Source organism: Nuphar pumila, chromosome 11, assembly GCF_984573655.1.
Source record: "Nuphar pumila chromosome 11, dmNupPumi1.hap1.1, whole genome shotgun sequence".
Classification (NCBI taxonomy): domain Eukaryota; kingdom Viridiplantae; phylum Streptophyta; class Magnoliopsida; order Nymphaeales; family Nymphaeaceae; genus Nuphar; species Nuphar pumila.
In genome coordinates, this window is record NC_143259.1 from 51549692 (window position 1) to 51565676 (window position 15985).

Genomic DNA, 15985 nt, shown 5'->3' on the forward strand with positions numbered 1-15985 from the left:
TTATTGTTGTACTACAACACTAGAAGATGATATGGGTGTGGATCCCTTCAACACAATCTTATTCTTATTGGCCATATTGTATTAATAAACATATTCAATTTTTTTCTACAATAACATGACAAGGAATATTGAACAAGTATTGCAAAAAACAAACAAACTATTTGCATTTCAAAAAACATTTAAAAAAAAGGAACATTATGCTTACCAAAAATATTGAAAAAGCATTTAATTAAAAAAAACAAACAAACAAAAGGGATCATTGTTTGATTCAGCCGTTAAACAAAGGGAACAATGTTTGATTCAGTTGTTAAACAAAAGAGAACATTGTGCTTACCGAAAAAATATGTTGTCAATGGTTCAACAGTGAAGTGCCTCCTATGAATAGTTGTCAAAAATAATTGCTAGAAGGGAAGCAGGTTGGAGACCACTAGTTGGGGGACAAAAAACAAATAAAAGCCTAAATTATGGAAAAATAAGTAGGTTGAGGATCACAATGGGTTTATATATGTCTTGAGAAATCTGCAAAAAACTAGAAATATCACATATTTGTCATAATTTCAGAAATATTTAAGTATGATATTTGTGATATAAGGTGATACACAAATAACTTTATGCGAGATTGTGCCATATATGTGAATAAGTAAGTTATTTGCAAATTTGTTGCAAGTGAAGTTTCACATATAAATTTATGTGATTTCATAAAGTATATGCGAGAAGAGTGTTTCACGAATATATTTATGCAAAATATTGATGTATATGAAAAATAATAGGATATTTGCGATTTTGGTGGTTTCAGTTTCACTATAAATTCGCAAATAAATTTATGCGAGTTCATGATGTCTGCATAAAAAAATGTATGATTCTGGATTTGAGTGAGAGTTGAACCTAACCAACGGGTGGTATAATTTTATTGAAATAAGGCTTCAATTCGCAGTTGCGAAGGGTAAAATTATCCTAATGATGTCAGATATTTGCGAGTTTGGACATTGGGAGAATATAAAAAATATAAGGTTTTAGGGAATTGTGCCAAATTAACCATAGGGTAGGGTCATTTTTTATTTTTATAAGGCTTAAAAAATCATTAGTAAGTGTGTTATACTTTTTGTAGGGCTTCAAAATTCAATAGTGGATAATGTGGGACACTTTTTGCATAATTGATGGCAAGTTGGCAATCCACTTAGCAGGGAATTGATTAGTTATTTTATTTTTATAAATAAACGTGGTGATGACAGGAACAGGCACGGTGGTCTGAGTGAAAGGTTAGTGCAATATGTTCAGAACCACCACTTACCGTGTCAAAGGCCTATAACTGGTTGTGGTAAGCAATTGGATGATGATTCTTCATTTTATGGCAGAAAGAACAGAATACTTTAAGATAAATTCCAGTTTCTACAATATCTAGAAATGATTGAAAATCTACCCTTTTAAGTTGGACAAAGGAGAAAGAAACACATCCATTTCAATCCCAGCATGATGCAAAATACAGGAAACTAGCAGCCAGTGAAAGCTCACGTTATCTCCTAGTGTTTCTGTTGTCCTTGCGTTGCCATTTGACATGGTACATATGGTCTTGATTTTTTTCTCCCTGCAGTGAATTTTCTTGTTCACAAAGTCTTGTTGTCCAAAAATAAATTGCAAATGATAACATTGGGAGTTCTTAAACTTCAACCAAGTGGAAAGACCAATGATGTGCTGCAAGTGCATCATTCTCTTTAATTAGTAATCAATCAGTGCAAAACATGGTTAAAGAGCAAATTAACAAGCCTAATGGATCTTGAAGAAGCACCAGACCATAAAAGTTGGTTGCATTTGTGCAGAGCGAGGTTCTTATGTAACCTTCACTAAAGTTACAATTTATATACTTTCATATAAAATACAATCTTGATCATGATTTTGTTCCTGTCAAGTCTTCTAATGTTAGATTCATGGTATCATGTGATCCCTTCTTCACTACTTCACCTCGAGCAGCTAGGAAGTCCTCCACACTTCCAGGTTCACCGAACCACCCCAAGCGATCCGCTATCAGATGCAGATTGTTACAACCGCCGCATCGAACCACCACTATGCCCTTCTCATAAGATTCCCGACATGCTGTCCTCACAGATCTGGTTTCACAAACTTTGCAGGTGTAGATCATAACCATGTCATGTCTTTTAGATGCTTTCAAGCTGGACAGAGCTTTGTATTGCATGGAGGTCCTACTGTCCAGTTCAGGTTTTTCCATGCTGGCATCTGCCTTATAACTGTACGATAATGGAGCAGCATTTTCAACTGATTCATCAGGTTTATCAGTTGACTCCATGCTTTCATTCGTCACTGATGATGAGACTGCTCGGACCCTTCCATGTCGCAAGGGAAGCAGATGCCATAGTTTACCTGCAGTTCATTACAAAAAAGACAGCCTTTAGAGGAAAACCACTCCAATTCCAAGTAGATAACAAAGCAAAGGAGACAGCCTTTAGAGGAAAACCACTTCAATTCCAAGTAGATAACAAAGAGACTAGCAATCAAGACAAGGATAAGCATGGAAAACAGCCAGCTGCATGCAATGCAGTCAGCATGCAGCCACTAGCTTATGTTCCAGATTTTTGACAGTACCTGAAGTCTTGAATACAAAAACTTAGCACTAACAAAAAACAAGACGCCAGCTCTATCAACTGATTTTAGCTAAAGAATATTGCCATGTTTTTCCTATAAGATTTGAGCTTATCTAAATGACTTGAAGGTTAAGTTAATATGGGAGCTCACTTAAGGTTAATGATACACAAACAACTGAAAACAGTGGGATCATGATTGTATACAAGTAATTCCAGATAAAGTATTTAACAATCACAAGTCTGATCTGAACAGTTGCCTAGACCATGTTCACCAAACTGACATTCATGAAATCAGCAAAAACAAACAAAACCAAAAGTTTTTTAAATATGAAGAAGCTCTCTTACGAGATATCCATAAGAAAAAGAACTCTGTTACGAGCAGCAGACATGTGATGACGGTTTATCAACAATTTTATCAAAAAGTATCAAATGATGTTTTTCATAGACAGAAAATACAAACATGGCCGCAGAAAGAGTATTGATCGATTACTTTTGTAAAAGAGGCTGCCTTGTGACTCTATTCCTTGCAGAATTTAGTCAAGCATATCATTATTTAGAAGAAGCTGATAAGGTGCAAATGAAATAGGCAGATTTTTAAGGGGGGAAGGAGGATATTTTGATTCTACATGGCAGAGGCTGGTAAATGAGCCGGACAAATCAAGCTTGGCTCATTTCCTGCAGTGAGCCAAGCTCGAGCTCATGGCAAGCTCAACTAAAATGAGCTGAGCTCCAGCTGGTTTGTTGAAAAAAAAAATACATTTTTAAATTAAAAATAATAAAAATTGCATTCTAAACCTACCGACCAAGCTCAAACTAGTTAATTTATAAAATAAACACATTGTTTCAAAGCCGTAAGCAATAAGATTTGAACTATAAACATATTGCTTGCAGGCCATACACTTAGACCATCTATACCCTACGATATACAATATGTTTAATACTAGTTAATGAGCCTATATGAGTTGAGCTGAACCGAACAGTCATCGTTCATGTTCAGCTTGCCAAGCATATTTCACGAGTTCGAACGAGCTCTTTATGAACCGAACACGAGCCGAGCCACATGTGACATGTCTCTTACTCTCTTTTCCCAGCCCTAATGGCAGAATCTAGACAAGACTACAACTCTATGCTTGGAATGGATAGGCTGTGGGGGACATAAGCTGGACAGAAGCCACCCAGCTGGGTAATAGCTATTGGTATCAACCGATGGGCCAAAGAAATCTTAAAGAAGAAGAGGAAGACAGAGCCTTAGGGTTGCCACTGAACCATGATTCCGAAGGGGGAGGTAGTGTGATTTTACTTTCCTTTATATGAAACTACTACAATACAAGACAATTTTACAAGAATGCCCCCATCTAATACAAAACAACTAATTAATCACAATGGGGCAATGTGGAAAAGAATAAAGAATAACAAAAATATAAAACATAGCAATCACGTCTGACATGATCGAAACTAATTTGGATCTGGATCTAGGTCCATAATTATCTCTTAATAGCCTCACTCAAGTTGTACATGGTGATCACCATGGACAACTTGAATTTTAAGTACCAGAATCTTTGTTTAGTTAATCCCTTGATGAAAATGATGGTACGAATAAGGCAGGGACATCCTAGCGACGTACCTATGAGTAAGACTAGTGTGCGAATATGCGAGGAGCTATGTAACACAGACTCTTCTAACAGGGCACTGCACCCGCACCCATGCGGGTGCGACACTTGGACACTGCTTTCTCTGTGTCAGGTGATGTCAACCACGCTGAGGTCCATTTCATTCTAAAAGTAGATTCAGTTAACCCAAACCAAGTCCAGTTTTATCTATATTACATATATAAATACATAAATGCACATACATACACGTAGTGTTAACTTAAAACTGTTAAAAATTATATATATACCCTCCCTGCACCCAAGTTTTTTTAAAGTGCTGCATCCGCACCTGCACCTATGTGACATGCTAGGAGTTGTACGGAATAATCCGACAAATTTCAGTCAAGTGTTTGTATGACAAACTAAAGGTATAACACCAACTTTAAATTGAATTTTAATAATAGTAACGGTACTGTTTTACCTTGAACATATTAGTCACTTGAGCCGGTGTCAATAGGGAGGCCGAGCAAGAGTTCGCTCAAAGTTGCACCACACGGTTTGAGGGACTCACAAGAGGGTTCTACTACACTGTTTTTAGGTGTTTAATAGTGTTTTGGCAAACAACAAATGAGGTCTTAAGAACCCTATTCGAATCTGGTCGCAAGAGGCCCAATTAGTTCTTTGGGACATTTCACCAAACAGTTGGTGAGCGTCCCTGATCACTATACAAATAGCATAATGGCTGTTCAGTCTTAACATGAAAATGTCGTGAAACTCAATTCCTGTCTGAAAAATAATAGATAGTTAACGATTAATTCACGAACAGATCCAACATACATCGAGTTAGACGTCAAACAGGTTTAACACATCAATGGATTGGATGCAGTTTCAATGAATATGAAATCAAGAACACACGTCCTGCTCAACAGCAATATGGATATTCACTGCTTAATTTAGAAAATCAGATTCGACACTTATCGAATTAAGCACAAAATCAGTCCTAAGCAGATACAGTCTTGACGCAAATTGAATCAATGCCTGACAGCTAAAAATAAATACAAACAAGAACACACCTGTCTTAAAACAGATTCTAAATAAGTTTTCAAACTCAAAATCAAACTCAGATATATTCCATAAACAGCCACGCATAAACAGGGTTTATCATGATAACAGTCCATTCATTTCATTCTTTCAACCATTCTAAAATCACATAGCAAGCGGAGGGGACCTCAGCCAACACTCGAGCATGGATTTGGTCCTCACGAGCATATGCAACCGAAAAGAGAAAGAATATTCACCTGCATGTTCTATGTTCATGGATTGAAGAATTAAAAAAAATATCAAAAACATTAAAAAATTTGATGTCAACCATCATCATGTTAATGCCATATTTAATAGGCATTCTGATCTAAAATTGTTGAAAGTTATTGAAACATGTTTTGCATCTTTCATTGTGATAGTGAAAAAAATTAAGTCAAGAAAACTTTGACTAACATGGTGACCGATAATAATTAGACATTCTATTGTGCTGATGATGTTGCCAGGGCCTAAGAAATTAAGAAAATGTATTATTAATGATGAGTTTTAGGATAGAGTCGTGTACTCCTTGAGTTAACCTATTTAGGAAATGCCGAAAGAAGTTGACATGGATGAGCCTATGCTTCACAAAGTTTATGAAATATGGGATACTCTGATTGAAAAAAATCAAGTTGCAGTTTTCAAGCATGACGAAAAATATCCTACACTTGATGATTCAGAATTTTTTAATTATATACATTCAATTTCAGTAAAAAGATGAGATAAAAGAAATACTCTTTTGCATTTCATGGCACCTTTTCTCAATTCCAAATATTATACAAAGAAGTGGTGGTAAGGAGGTGTTGGCTGTGTCCTTCCAAATCTAGACTCAGAGCTATCAAAGCATAGGAATATATGTATGGCAAGACTTTATCGGTAACAACATTTTATAAAGCAAGCCACACACGAGTTTGAAATTTTTTTCTCTAGGAGGTTATATGGATATGCATTACTAGTGAGAGAGGAGGAAGATATAGATCTTATCACATGGTGGTCAAATATGGATAAAAAATACCTCTTCTCCAATGTCTGGCAATGAGATTATTATCTCAACTTGTTACATCATCATATTGTGAAAGAAATTAGAGTAAATATGCTCAAATCCACAACATCAAAAGAAACAAGCTCACAAGCAAGCGTGCAAAAGATTTCGTCTTTGTTAATTCCAATCTTTAATTACTTTCGCGAATCAATGAGGAATACAAGTATTATTTTTTAATTACTCTTTTAGTTATTGAACTATTTTTTAATTCCTTCGTTTAAATATGCATGTATTTAATATTTTTAAATTTTAATTGTAATGCAAAAAATGATCATCCAAATTTTGAGATGTAAACCCATAGAAGTGTGACTTAGAGGAGCAACATGATTTCACCACTATAAACATAGACTTAACTGAGCCTAATCTTCCTTCTTACGATGAACTTGATAATGAAGCAAAAAATTATTAAGATCAATACTTCATCGTCATATACATTGTGTATGATATACTTTTTGTATGCAATTATGCATTGTTTGTTTTTTTTATTAGTATAATTTACTTTTTTTCTGCTTGACTTGTTTGATTGTTTAATATTTTATTAATTCACTTAGCGTAGCCATAATATATTTATGTTGATTTAATTGTAGTGTTATTTTTTATTGACGAGGAATAACAATTGTGTTAAAGAATGTGTGTGTGTATATATATATATATATATATATTCAAATGTATGTAAACCGAAATACCCATAAGGGGTATTTCGATCATTTCAGAGTGTAATAGTGGTCAGCCCATTAGGGAATGACTTTGTCTTCTTTTATATTTTTATATTTTTATTTTTTATTGAAACATGGGTTTGACGGGACAACTCCAACTACCTGTCGGAGCTGCCGTTGGGAGCCCAAGAGCTAGTTGGGCTGCCCCACTCTTCCGCTCTTGTTGTTATAAATAGGGGTTCTCCCCTTGTATTCTTCAATGCTTTTCTAAGCATTCCAGTTCTTTGCTCTTTAGTGGCTTATGTGTGCTTGACCCATAAGTGGTCAACTGTGTTTCCATACTATGTTCTTGTTAGCTCATAAGAGGCACTCTCTTGTTCTTGTTCTTGTTCTTGTTCTTATTTCATTACATGGTATCAGAGCTTTCGTGCTCTTGGATTGTGAATTTATTTGTGAAGATCACAAAGAGGATTCAAAAGATATGTGGAGCATCGGTTCGTGGGATCATGCATTAGGAAGCGCACCATCAAGTCTCTTCAACAAATTTCTTGCTAGCTTCTTTCCTTTCTTCCTTCTTTTGCTTTCACTCTCTCTTTGTTGTAAAAATGGTGGACGAAAGAGAAATTATCATATCTATTCCCGTAAGACTCAATGATTCTAACTATGTGATGTGGGCATCCATAGTAAAGCACAAAACATGGGAAAAAGGTCTATGGGATTTGGTTGATGGCACCGAAAGAGAGCCTAAACTTATGGTCACCAATATGAAAAATGGAAAGGAAGTGGTTCTCCAAAGGAAATATATGTCCAAGGCCGTTATCGAATATGAGAAAAAATGGAAAGAATAGAGGATGGGTCACTCCAAGATGATTGGGTGGCTCATCAATAGTATTGACATCAAAAAATGCTCTAACTTAGCAAAATTCGATTTTGCTAGTTACGTGTGAAAATACCTTAAAGACATATATAGTTTAACGGATATAGTACATATACGTAATGTGAACCATGACCCAAGGAGAGATGAGCATTAAGGAATATTATAATGCTTTATCTCTTCTTTGAGATGAATTGACTCTTTTAAAGCCTATGTAGCATTGTCCTCAAGACGAAGAACTCAATGAAAAACAAATTAGAACAAAACATTTCTATCAATATGTAAATAGGCTTAACCCGAATTTGAAGGGACCAAATCGGCTCTTCTACATAGAGGAGGAGTACCTACCATAGTAGAAAAACTTAAAGAGTTGACTATGGAGGAAAATAGGTTGAAGAAAACCCCTTACAATAAAGATGAATTCATGCTTGCTATGTCAAGGTTCAAAACCACACTAGGGCTTATAAGGCCCCTCACTTTGTAAGAAATAATGCGAATGAAAAAAATTCCAATGATTATGGAAGGAGTCTAAATGATACAAGAGGTGACCATGAATACAAAAGTGGCAAAATAATATGGCATTTTTGTTATGAATCGGGTTATATCAAGCCTTTTTGCCCTAGAAGGAGAAAAGAAGATGAAAAGAATGTGGCTTATTGAAAAAAATGGTGTAAATGATAAAAGCATTGGCCCATTATCTTTGGCACAATACATGGAGGCACTACAACTAATGCTCAAGAGCCAAGCTTTCTCTCTCTCGAACACGACCGCATCTACATGTATTGATCCCCGGTAAGACTTCTTGGATTCTTGATTCTGACGCTTCTTTTTATATGACCCCAAATGAGTGAACACTATCCGAATGCCATATTAATTCAAATGATTTTTATGTTTCAACCGCGGATGAAACTTCTTTAAAAATTAAAAGTTTTGGAATTTTGCAAAAACATAAAACCTTTTATGTACCCAATGTTAGAATTGTACCAAAATTAAATTTAAACATTTTATCCATTTCTTAAATTACGGATCATCGGTGTAAAATATCTTTTTTATCTAATGAATGTTTGATACATGATCTTCATTCCGAAAAGCCGATTGGGCGAGGCCATAGAAGAGATCTCCATGTTATGGAGAATCTTTAGTTATCAAAACATACCTTTTGTAATTTTGTGGACAATAAAGATATAAAAAATTGGCACAAGAGACTAGGGCATCCTAGTGTGTCACAATTATGTTTGTTTCCATTTCTTGCAAATTATAAAGAAAAAAAAAATAGTTTGTGAAGATTACATTCTTGGCAAAATGAAATCTCTACCTTTTAGACCTAGTTTTTTCATATCAATACAACCATTTGAGTTAGTGCATTCTTAAGTCACAGAGATACGGCTAACCGAGTGCCTCAACTGCGTTGACGCGATGCAACGCGGGTGCGCGTGCGGGTGTGGTCAACGAACCTTGGGTGTGGTCAACGCACCCAGGGTCATTTTTGTCCAAATTTAAGGCTGAAAAAAAAATTGCCCGATGTTTTATTGCTTGAGAGGAGGAGGATTAGGGCAAAATACTTTTGCCCTAATCCTCCTCCCCAGCCTCCCACTTGAAGCCGACGCCAACATCGCCTCCGACGCCGACGGTCTACGACTCCTTTCGGTCGCTCCTCCTCACTTATCAGGTACGTCTCTCTCTCCCACTCCCACTCGCTCTCTCTCTCTCTCTCAGTCTCACGAGCTCTCCATCACTCTCAGTCGCTCTTTCGCTCTCTCTCACGAGCTCTCCATCACTCTCAGTCGCTCTCTCTCTCAGTCTCACGAGCTCTCCATCACTCTCAGTCTCTCTTCTCACTCTCAGTCGCTCTCTCTCGCTCTCACTCTCAGTCTCACGAGCTCTCCATCACACTCAGTCTCTCTTCTCTCACTGTCAGTCTCTCTTCTCACTCTCAGTCGCTCTCACTCTCAGTCTCACTCTCCATCACTTAGAATGCACCTCCATTAAGTTCCCTCACAACCATGATGTCAACTCCCTCTGCTATCTCTCTTTAATGTGGAAGAGTCACCTAGTTGAAAAAGCAAAAGAAAAAAAAAATAAGAACATTAAGCACCATTCATGAAAGAGATCAAACCGTATCTCATATCTATATCTTACCAACCTAGAGAAGCTAACATATCAAAGTCATCAATTATCAATAATAAAAAAGCTTTGTTGAATCAGATAATAAAATATTTAATTTGTTTCTGTCTAAACACTGTCGGTCCCAAGCCCGGATAAAGGAGGGTTGCGGTAAGCCATTGACAGCCAACATTAAAACTTAGTCATACCCTATGAATATGAACCAATATGAGAATTTCGTTAGGGCGTTCCCTACTGAGCGATGCGCTGAACTCTATAGGCCCAGAGGCAGTGATAAATGGGCAAGGGTTGCTAGGTCGTCGCCCGAAAGCGACGCGTCACACCGGCGCCCGGATGTGGTGTCAAATAGGCAAGGGTTCCCTCACTTTGTTGGATGGGTGGGGGTAAAGAAGTTAGTCCAAGACCATAAAATTAGGTTAGCCACTTGGAACATAGGGTCTTTAACTGGTAAGTTGGTAGAGTTAATAGATGTTATGTGTAGGAGAAAGATTGATATTTTATGTCTACAAGAGACCAAATGGGTAGGTGAGAAGGCAAAAGTGATAGAACCTTAGGGATATAAGATTTGGTATACAGGAATAAATAGAAATAGGAATGGAGTAGAGATTGTAATAAGTCATGAGTTTATAGATGATGTAGTTGAGGTCCGTAGGAAGGGTGATAGGATTTTACTTATTAAATTAGTATTAGGTACGTATATTATTAATATTATTAGTGTTTATGCACCTCAAGTAGGTTTAGATGATTCCATTAAGCGTCAATTTTGGGAAGATTTAGATGGATTAGTACAAGGGATATCTTATAGAGAAAAGCTTTTCATCGGCGGTGACCTTAATGGACATGTAGGCATTAGTAGGGATGGATTTGAGAGTATCCATGGAGGCTATGGTATAGGAGAAAGAAACGAAAGTGGAGAAAGGATTTTAGATTTTGATTTGTCCTATGATATGATCTTAGCAAACACTTCGTTTAGGAAGAGGGAGTCTCACCTAGTAACATTTAAAAGTGGGGTTAATATGAGTCAGATAGAATTTTTCCTACTTAGAAAGAGAGATAGGTGTTGTTGCAACGATTGTAAGGTTATACCGGGAGAAAGTGTAGCTACACAACATAGAGTCTTAATTTTAGATCTTATAATTAGACAATGCCGCAAAAGGGATAGACATAGGATAGATCCTAGAATTAAGTGGTGGGCACTGAAAGGAGCTAAACAAGAAATGTTTGTAGAGCAAGTAATTAAGGAAGCTGATTGGTATCTCGAGGAGGATTCAGAATCAATGTGGAATAAGATAGCGGGTGACATGAGAAAGGTAGCTAAGGAGGTATTGGGTGAGTCTAAAGGCGGTGCACTGTTAGGTAAGGATACATCATGGTGGAACAAGGATGTCAAATTAGCTATTAAGGTTAAAAGAGAGTGTTATAGAAATCTAAGTAAGAGTCGTGATAATGAGAATTTGGAGAAGTATATGATAGCAAAGAAAGAAGCTAAAAAAGTAGTTCGAAACGCGAGGGATAAGGTATATAAGGAGGTTTATGACAAGTTGGATACCAAAGAGGGCGAGAAGGATATTTATAGGCTTGCAAAAATGAGAGATAGGAAATCGAGGGATCTGGGTATGGTTAGATGTATCAAAGATGAAACACAAAGGATTTTAGTCAAAGATGAGGAGATTAAGGAGAGATGAAAAGATTATTTTGATAAGCTATTTAATGGAAGTCATGCTCAGGATCTTGGAGACTTCTCCATTCCTTTTCATAAGATGAATCGTGACTTCATGCACAAGATTCAAAAGAAAGAAATTGCAGAGGCTTTGAAGAAAATGAAATCAAGAAGGGCAGTTGGCCCAGATGGTATACCTATCAAGGTTTAGAATGGTTGACAAATCTTTTTAACAAGATTTGGCGGACAAATAAGATGCCTAATGAGTAGAGGAAGAGTACTTTGGTGCCTCTATATAAGAATAAGGGTGATATACAAGATTTCACAAACTATCGTGGTATAAAACTCATGAGTCATACTATGAAACTTTGGGAGAGGGTGATTGAGTCTATGTTGAGGAAGGTTGTCATGATATCGGAGAATCAATTTGGTTTCATGCCTTGAAGATCAACTATGGAAGCTATACATCTTCTTAGACAACTTATTGAGAGAAATAGAGAGAGGAACAAAGATTTGCATATGGCTTTTATTGATTTAGAGAAGGCATACGATAGAGTACCTAAGGACGTTCTCTGGTGGACAATGATGAAGAAAGGTATTTCTCTCAAGTACATTAGTATAATTAAGGATATGTACGAAGGAGTAGTAACCAATGTCCGCACTTGTGGAGGGGTGACAACCAATTTTCCTATAACGGTTGGGTTACATCAAGGATCTGCTTTAAGCCCTTTCCTATTTGCTATAGTGATGGATGAGCTTACGAGATCAATTCAAGAAAATGTGTCGTGGTGTATGTTGTTTGCTGATGATATTGTTTTGATTGATGAGTCTAGAGCTGGGGTTAATGCTAAGTTAGAATTATGGAGACAGACATTAGAAGCAAGAGGTTTTAAGTTGAGTAAAAGTAAGACAGAATATATGGAATGTCGGTTTAGTAAGCAATGAAGTAGTAATGGGAGTGTAGTTGTAAGAACTTCAAAAAAAATAAAATTAATTGATCCGGACCCGAGGCCACCGCCCCTCGCTGTCATTAAAAGACAGCGATGCAGGCAGGAGGAGGGTTACGAACCCCCCCTCACCGCCTCTCGTCTCTCTCCCTTACCCTCTCGCTCTCTGCAATTTCTCTCTCACTCTCTCGTCCTCGACTCTCTCCCTCACCGACCCTCTCGTCTCCCTCTGTCTCTCTGTTTCTCCCTCTCGCTCGTCCACTGTCACCGACACAGGCGACCCCCGACAACCCACGGCCACCGGCGACAAGCTCCTCTCCGACGAGCTTCCTCTGAAACCTCCCCCTGGTACGCCGATGCCTCCTCTTCTCCCCTCTTTTCCTTTTCTTTTCCTCTTTTGTCTCTCTCCCTCTCTTTTCCCCTCGTTTCTCGGTTACGCAGGGAGGGGAGGGCTGAGCCACCTCCCTGCTGCCCTAGGTTGCAGGGGAGGGGTAAAGCCCCCTCCCTGCGAGCCTTTTTAGCGAGGGAGGGGTTGTGTCGTGCAGGGTACGGGAGGGGCCGATTCCCCTCTGGCTGCAGGGGAGGGGCTGAGCCCCCTCCCTGCTTTCGTTACTGCAGGGAAGGAGCTAAGCCCCCTCCCTGCTTCTGTCAGGGCAGGGGAGGGGCCGAGCCCCTCTTCCCTGCCCCCCTTTTTGTTGTTCCAGCAGGGGCCATCGGCCCCTGCCATGTTTATTTCAGCAGGGGCTGCAGGCCCCTGCCCTTTTTGCTTGCCAACAGGGGTTGATGGCCCCCTGCCCTTTGTGCACGAGCCTATACCCTTGGCAGACAGGCCCAGGTAATCTTCGTGGGGATAGATCATTGCAATCGTTGGTCTTCAACGAGGAATTCCTAGTAAGCGTGAGTTATCAACTCGCACTGACTACGTCCCTCTTTTGGCGGCAAGGGTCATTTGGCCCTGCCCCATCCTTTTTTTTTTCGAGTCAATTGGGACGATTGGCCCCAGCCCTATGTATCAAAGAAGTCGAGTCTTCTCCTTGCTTTTGCTTTTGTCTGGGTTGCATGTTAATATCGCATATTTGCAGCTACGACAGATCTTACTCGCGCTCCGCGACCCGAGCCGTCAATCGTGTACATCCGCAGACGCTAGCAAGCTCGTAACTCTCCAAGGTAGGGGAAGATTGCACGGAAGACTTGGATAATTGAATTAAGTTCAATTAAACTAAAAACGATCATTAAATGAATATATATATACAAATATATATTTATACAAGTATGCACTTCACTCAAGGACGCGGTTTCGCGATCCTTGCCCTTTACCTTCTATCAGTCTTTACTTGTCGTCACGCATCGCGTCGAGATCATGCGTTGCACTCCTGCTTACAGTTTTTACTTGTCGTCGCGCATCGCGTCGAGACCTTGCATTGTACTCCTGCTTACAATTTTTACTTGTCATCGCGCTCTGCGCCTAAGCTCTTGCTTTTGCATATGTGTTGGAATTGCCTTGCTATTGCAGATGACGTGCAGGTTCTTGCTCTTTGCGTATGCCTTAAAGGCATCCACGTAGAGGATGCAACCACTCTCTCTCTTGCGACGAGAGTTGAGTTAGGAGCTAGTGTTACATCCTCGTCTAAGGAGAGGGATACCTTGCAAGGATCCTGACTCTTCAAGTATGCAGTCCTGCAGACGAGTTGGGGTTCGAGCAAACTACTTAGCAGGGGTTCTGTTGAGAAACCTGTATCCCGTCTATCGAGGCCGGTATCGAGTCATGCGAGGCATGTAGATACCCCGATAACGGATGAGATTCTAGAAAATCGCATGCATAATGTTGGCACAAGGTATTGTTGTTTCAAAAGATAAAGTAAAGTTGATAAACATTACATCTTTGTGAAACACTCCTGTCGAGGCTTCTATTGAGGAGCTATACCACTTTCATCCTAGAGTACTTGTAGTCGTGCACGACACGTGTAACACCCCAAAATTTCAAGCTTGCAAACCTTTTGAAAAAAAAATAGACAAGAGACTAAAAAGGAATCTCTTCATCTCAGAGATGGTTTACGAAATCAACGGAAGACTATACTTTTATTAATTTCAAAAAGGCAAGCTGACAACTTTGAGCGCGTTAGCTAAAAGAACCAAAACGCACAACACATGCTACTTGCAAACACTTGGAAAAGTCACTTTCATTTAAGAAGTTCTCCAAATAGTACAAAATTCGGATATCCCAAGGAAAATCCGTTACAAAACCCCAAACAACAGGACGCGAGCTAAGAGCAGGAAGAAGAACGTCTTGGAGCCATCATGCCATCGCGCCATCGCCTGTGGTGTACCTAATCATCACCTGTACCCATAGAATGGGTTAGTTTCGCGAAAAACTAGTAGGTGCACAAGAGAGACTACAAGGAACTGAATTATGTAATTTAATTCAGTAGGTTACGCAGTTTAAAGCAGATATGCAGTTAAACACGTAAGCAATGCATGTAGATAACTAGTGCAAACGCATAAGTAGTGCAATCGAACAAGTAGTGCAAATGAATCAGTAGTGCAAGCGAATCAGTAGTGCAAGCGAATCAGTGGTGCAAGCGAATCAGTAGTGCAAGCGAATCAGTAGTGCAAGCGAGTCAGTAGTGCAGCGAATCAGTAGTGCAAGCGAGTCAGTAGTGCAGCGAATCAGTAGTGCGAGCGAGTCAGTAGTGCAGGCGAGTCTCACGGCCCAGCAACCAATGTGAACAGACTTTATGTTCCGATATTACTGGCCTGCGGGTACGCGCAGGCAAAACATAAAAACAACTGAGACTAGTTCGGGCGTCTATTATTCTATGTATTTTCAATAACCCGAATAGCTAGTTGAGTCCACTCCAAAGGGGACGTCTTTAGTCGAGAGAGGATTCCCCAGAGGCTGAAAAGCAGTGTCACGGATGCATCCAACTTCTGCAGAAGTGTTGAGCTAATTATTGTAGCCCCTTTCCCCTAACTCCAATGACTAGGGAAGCCGGATCATTGCTCGTAGGGTGGTTGTTAACAACCTATCCATTGAAGTTTTTGTACCGCTCTGTCCTCTTCCCTTACAGAACAACCAAAAGCGAATGGGTGCGTTAGGGGTTGCTTAACTAACGACCCATCCTATGTTGCGATCTTCAACCCACTCGAGCATCTTGCCTGTGAAGGCGAATGTGAGGTCATTTATGTGATTACAGCATTGTGCCTTTAGCATTGTTCGAGGTTGTACGATCGTCTCATCCGATCATCGCAGTACTAGACGTGTCGTGCACGACTACAAGTACTCTAGGATGAACGGGGTATAGCTCATCAATACAAGCCTCAACAGGAGTGTTTCACAAAGATGTAAAGTTTATCAACTTTACTTTATCCTTTGAAACAGCAGTACATTGTGCCAACATTATGCATGTGATTATCTCAAA

At 39.1% G+C, this 15985-nt stretch overlaps 1 protein-coding gene across 1 annotated transcript in view; it reads right to left on the reverse strand.

The window, feature by feature from the left end:
* Positions 1-1673: 1673 nt before the first annotated feature.
* Positions 1674-15985, reverse strand: part of ZR3 (Zim17-type zinc finger protein) — a 59328-nt gene continuing 45016 nt past the window's right edge. The window contains exon 2 of the mRNA XM_089981210.1: positions 1674-2376. Within this exon, the coding sequence (XP_089837336.1) occupies positions 1886-2376 (491 nt within the window). The 3' untranslated portion in view covers positions 1674-1885. The remainder of the gene's footprint in view (positions 2377-15985) is intronic.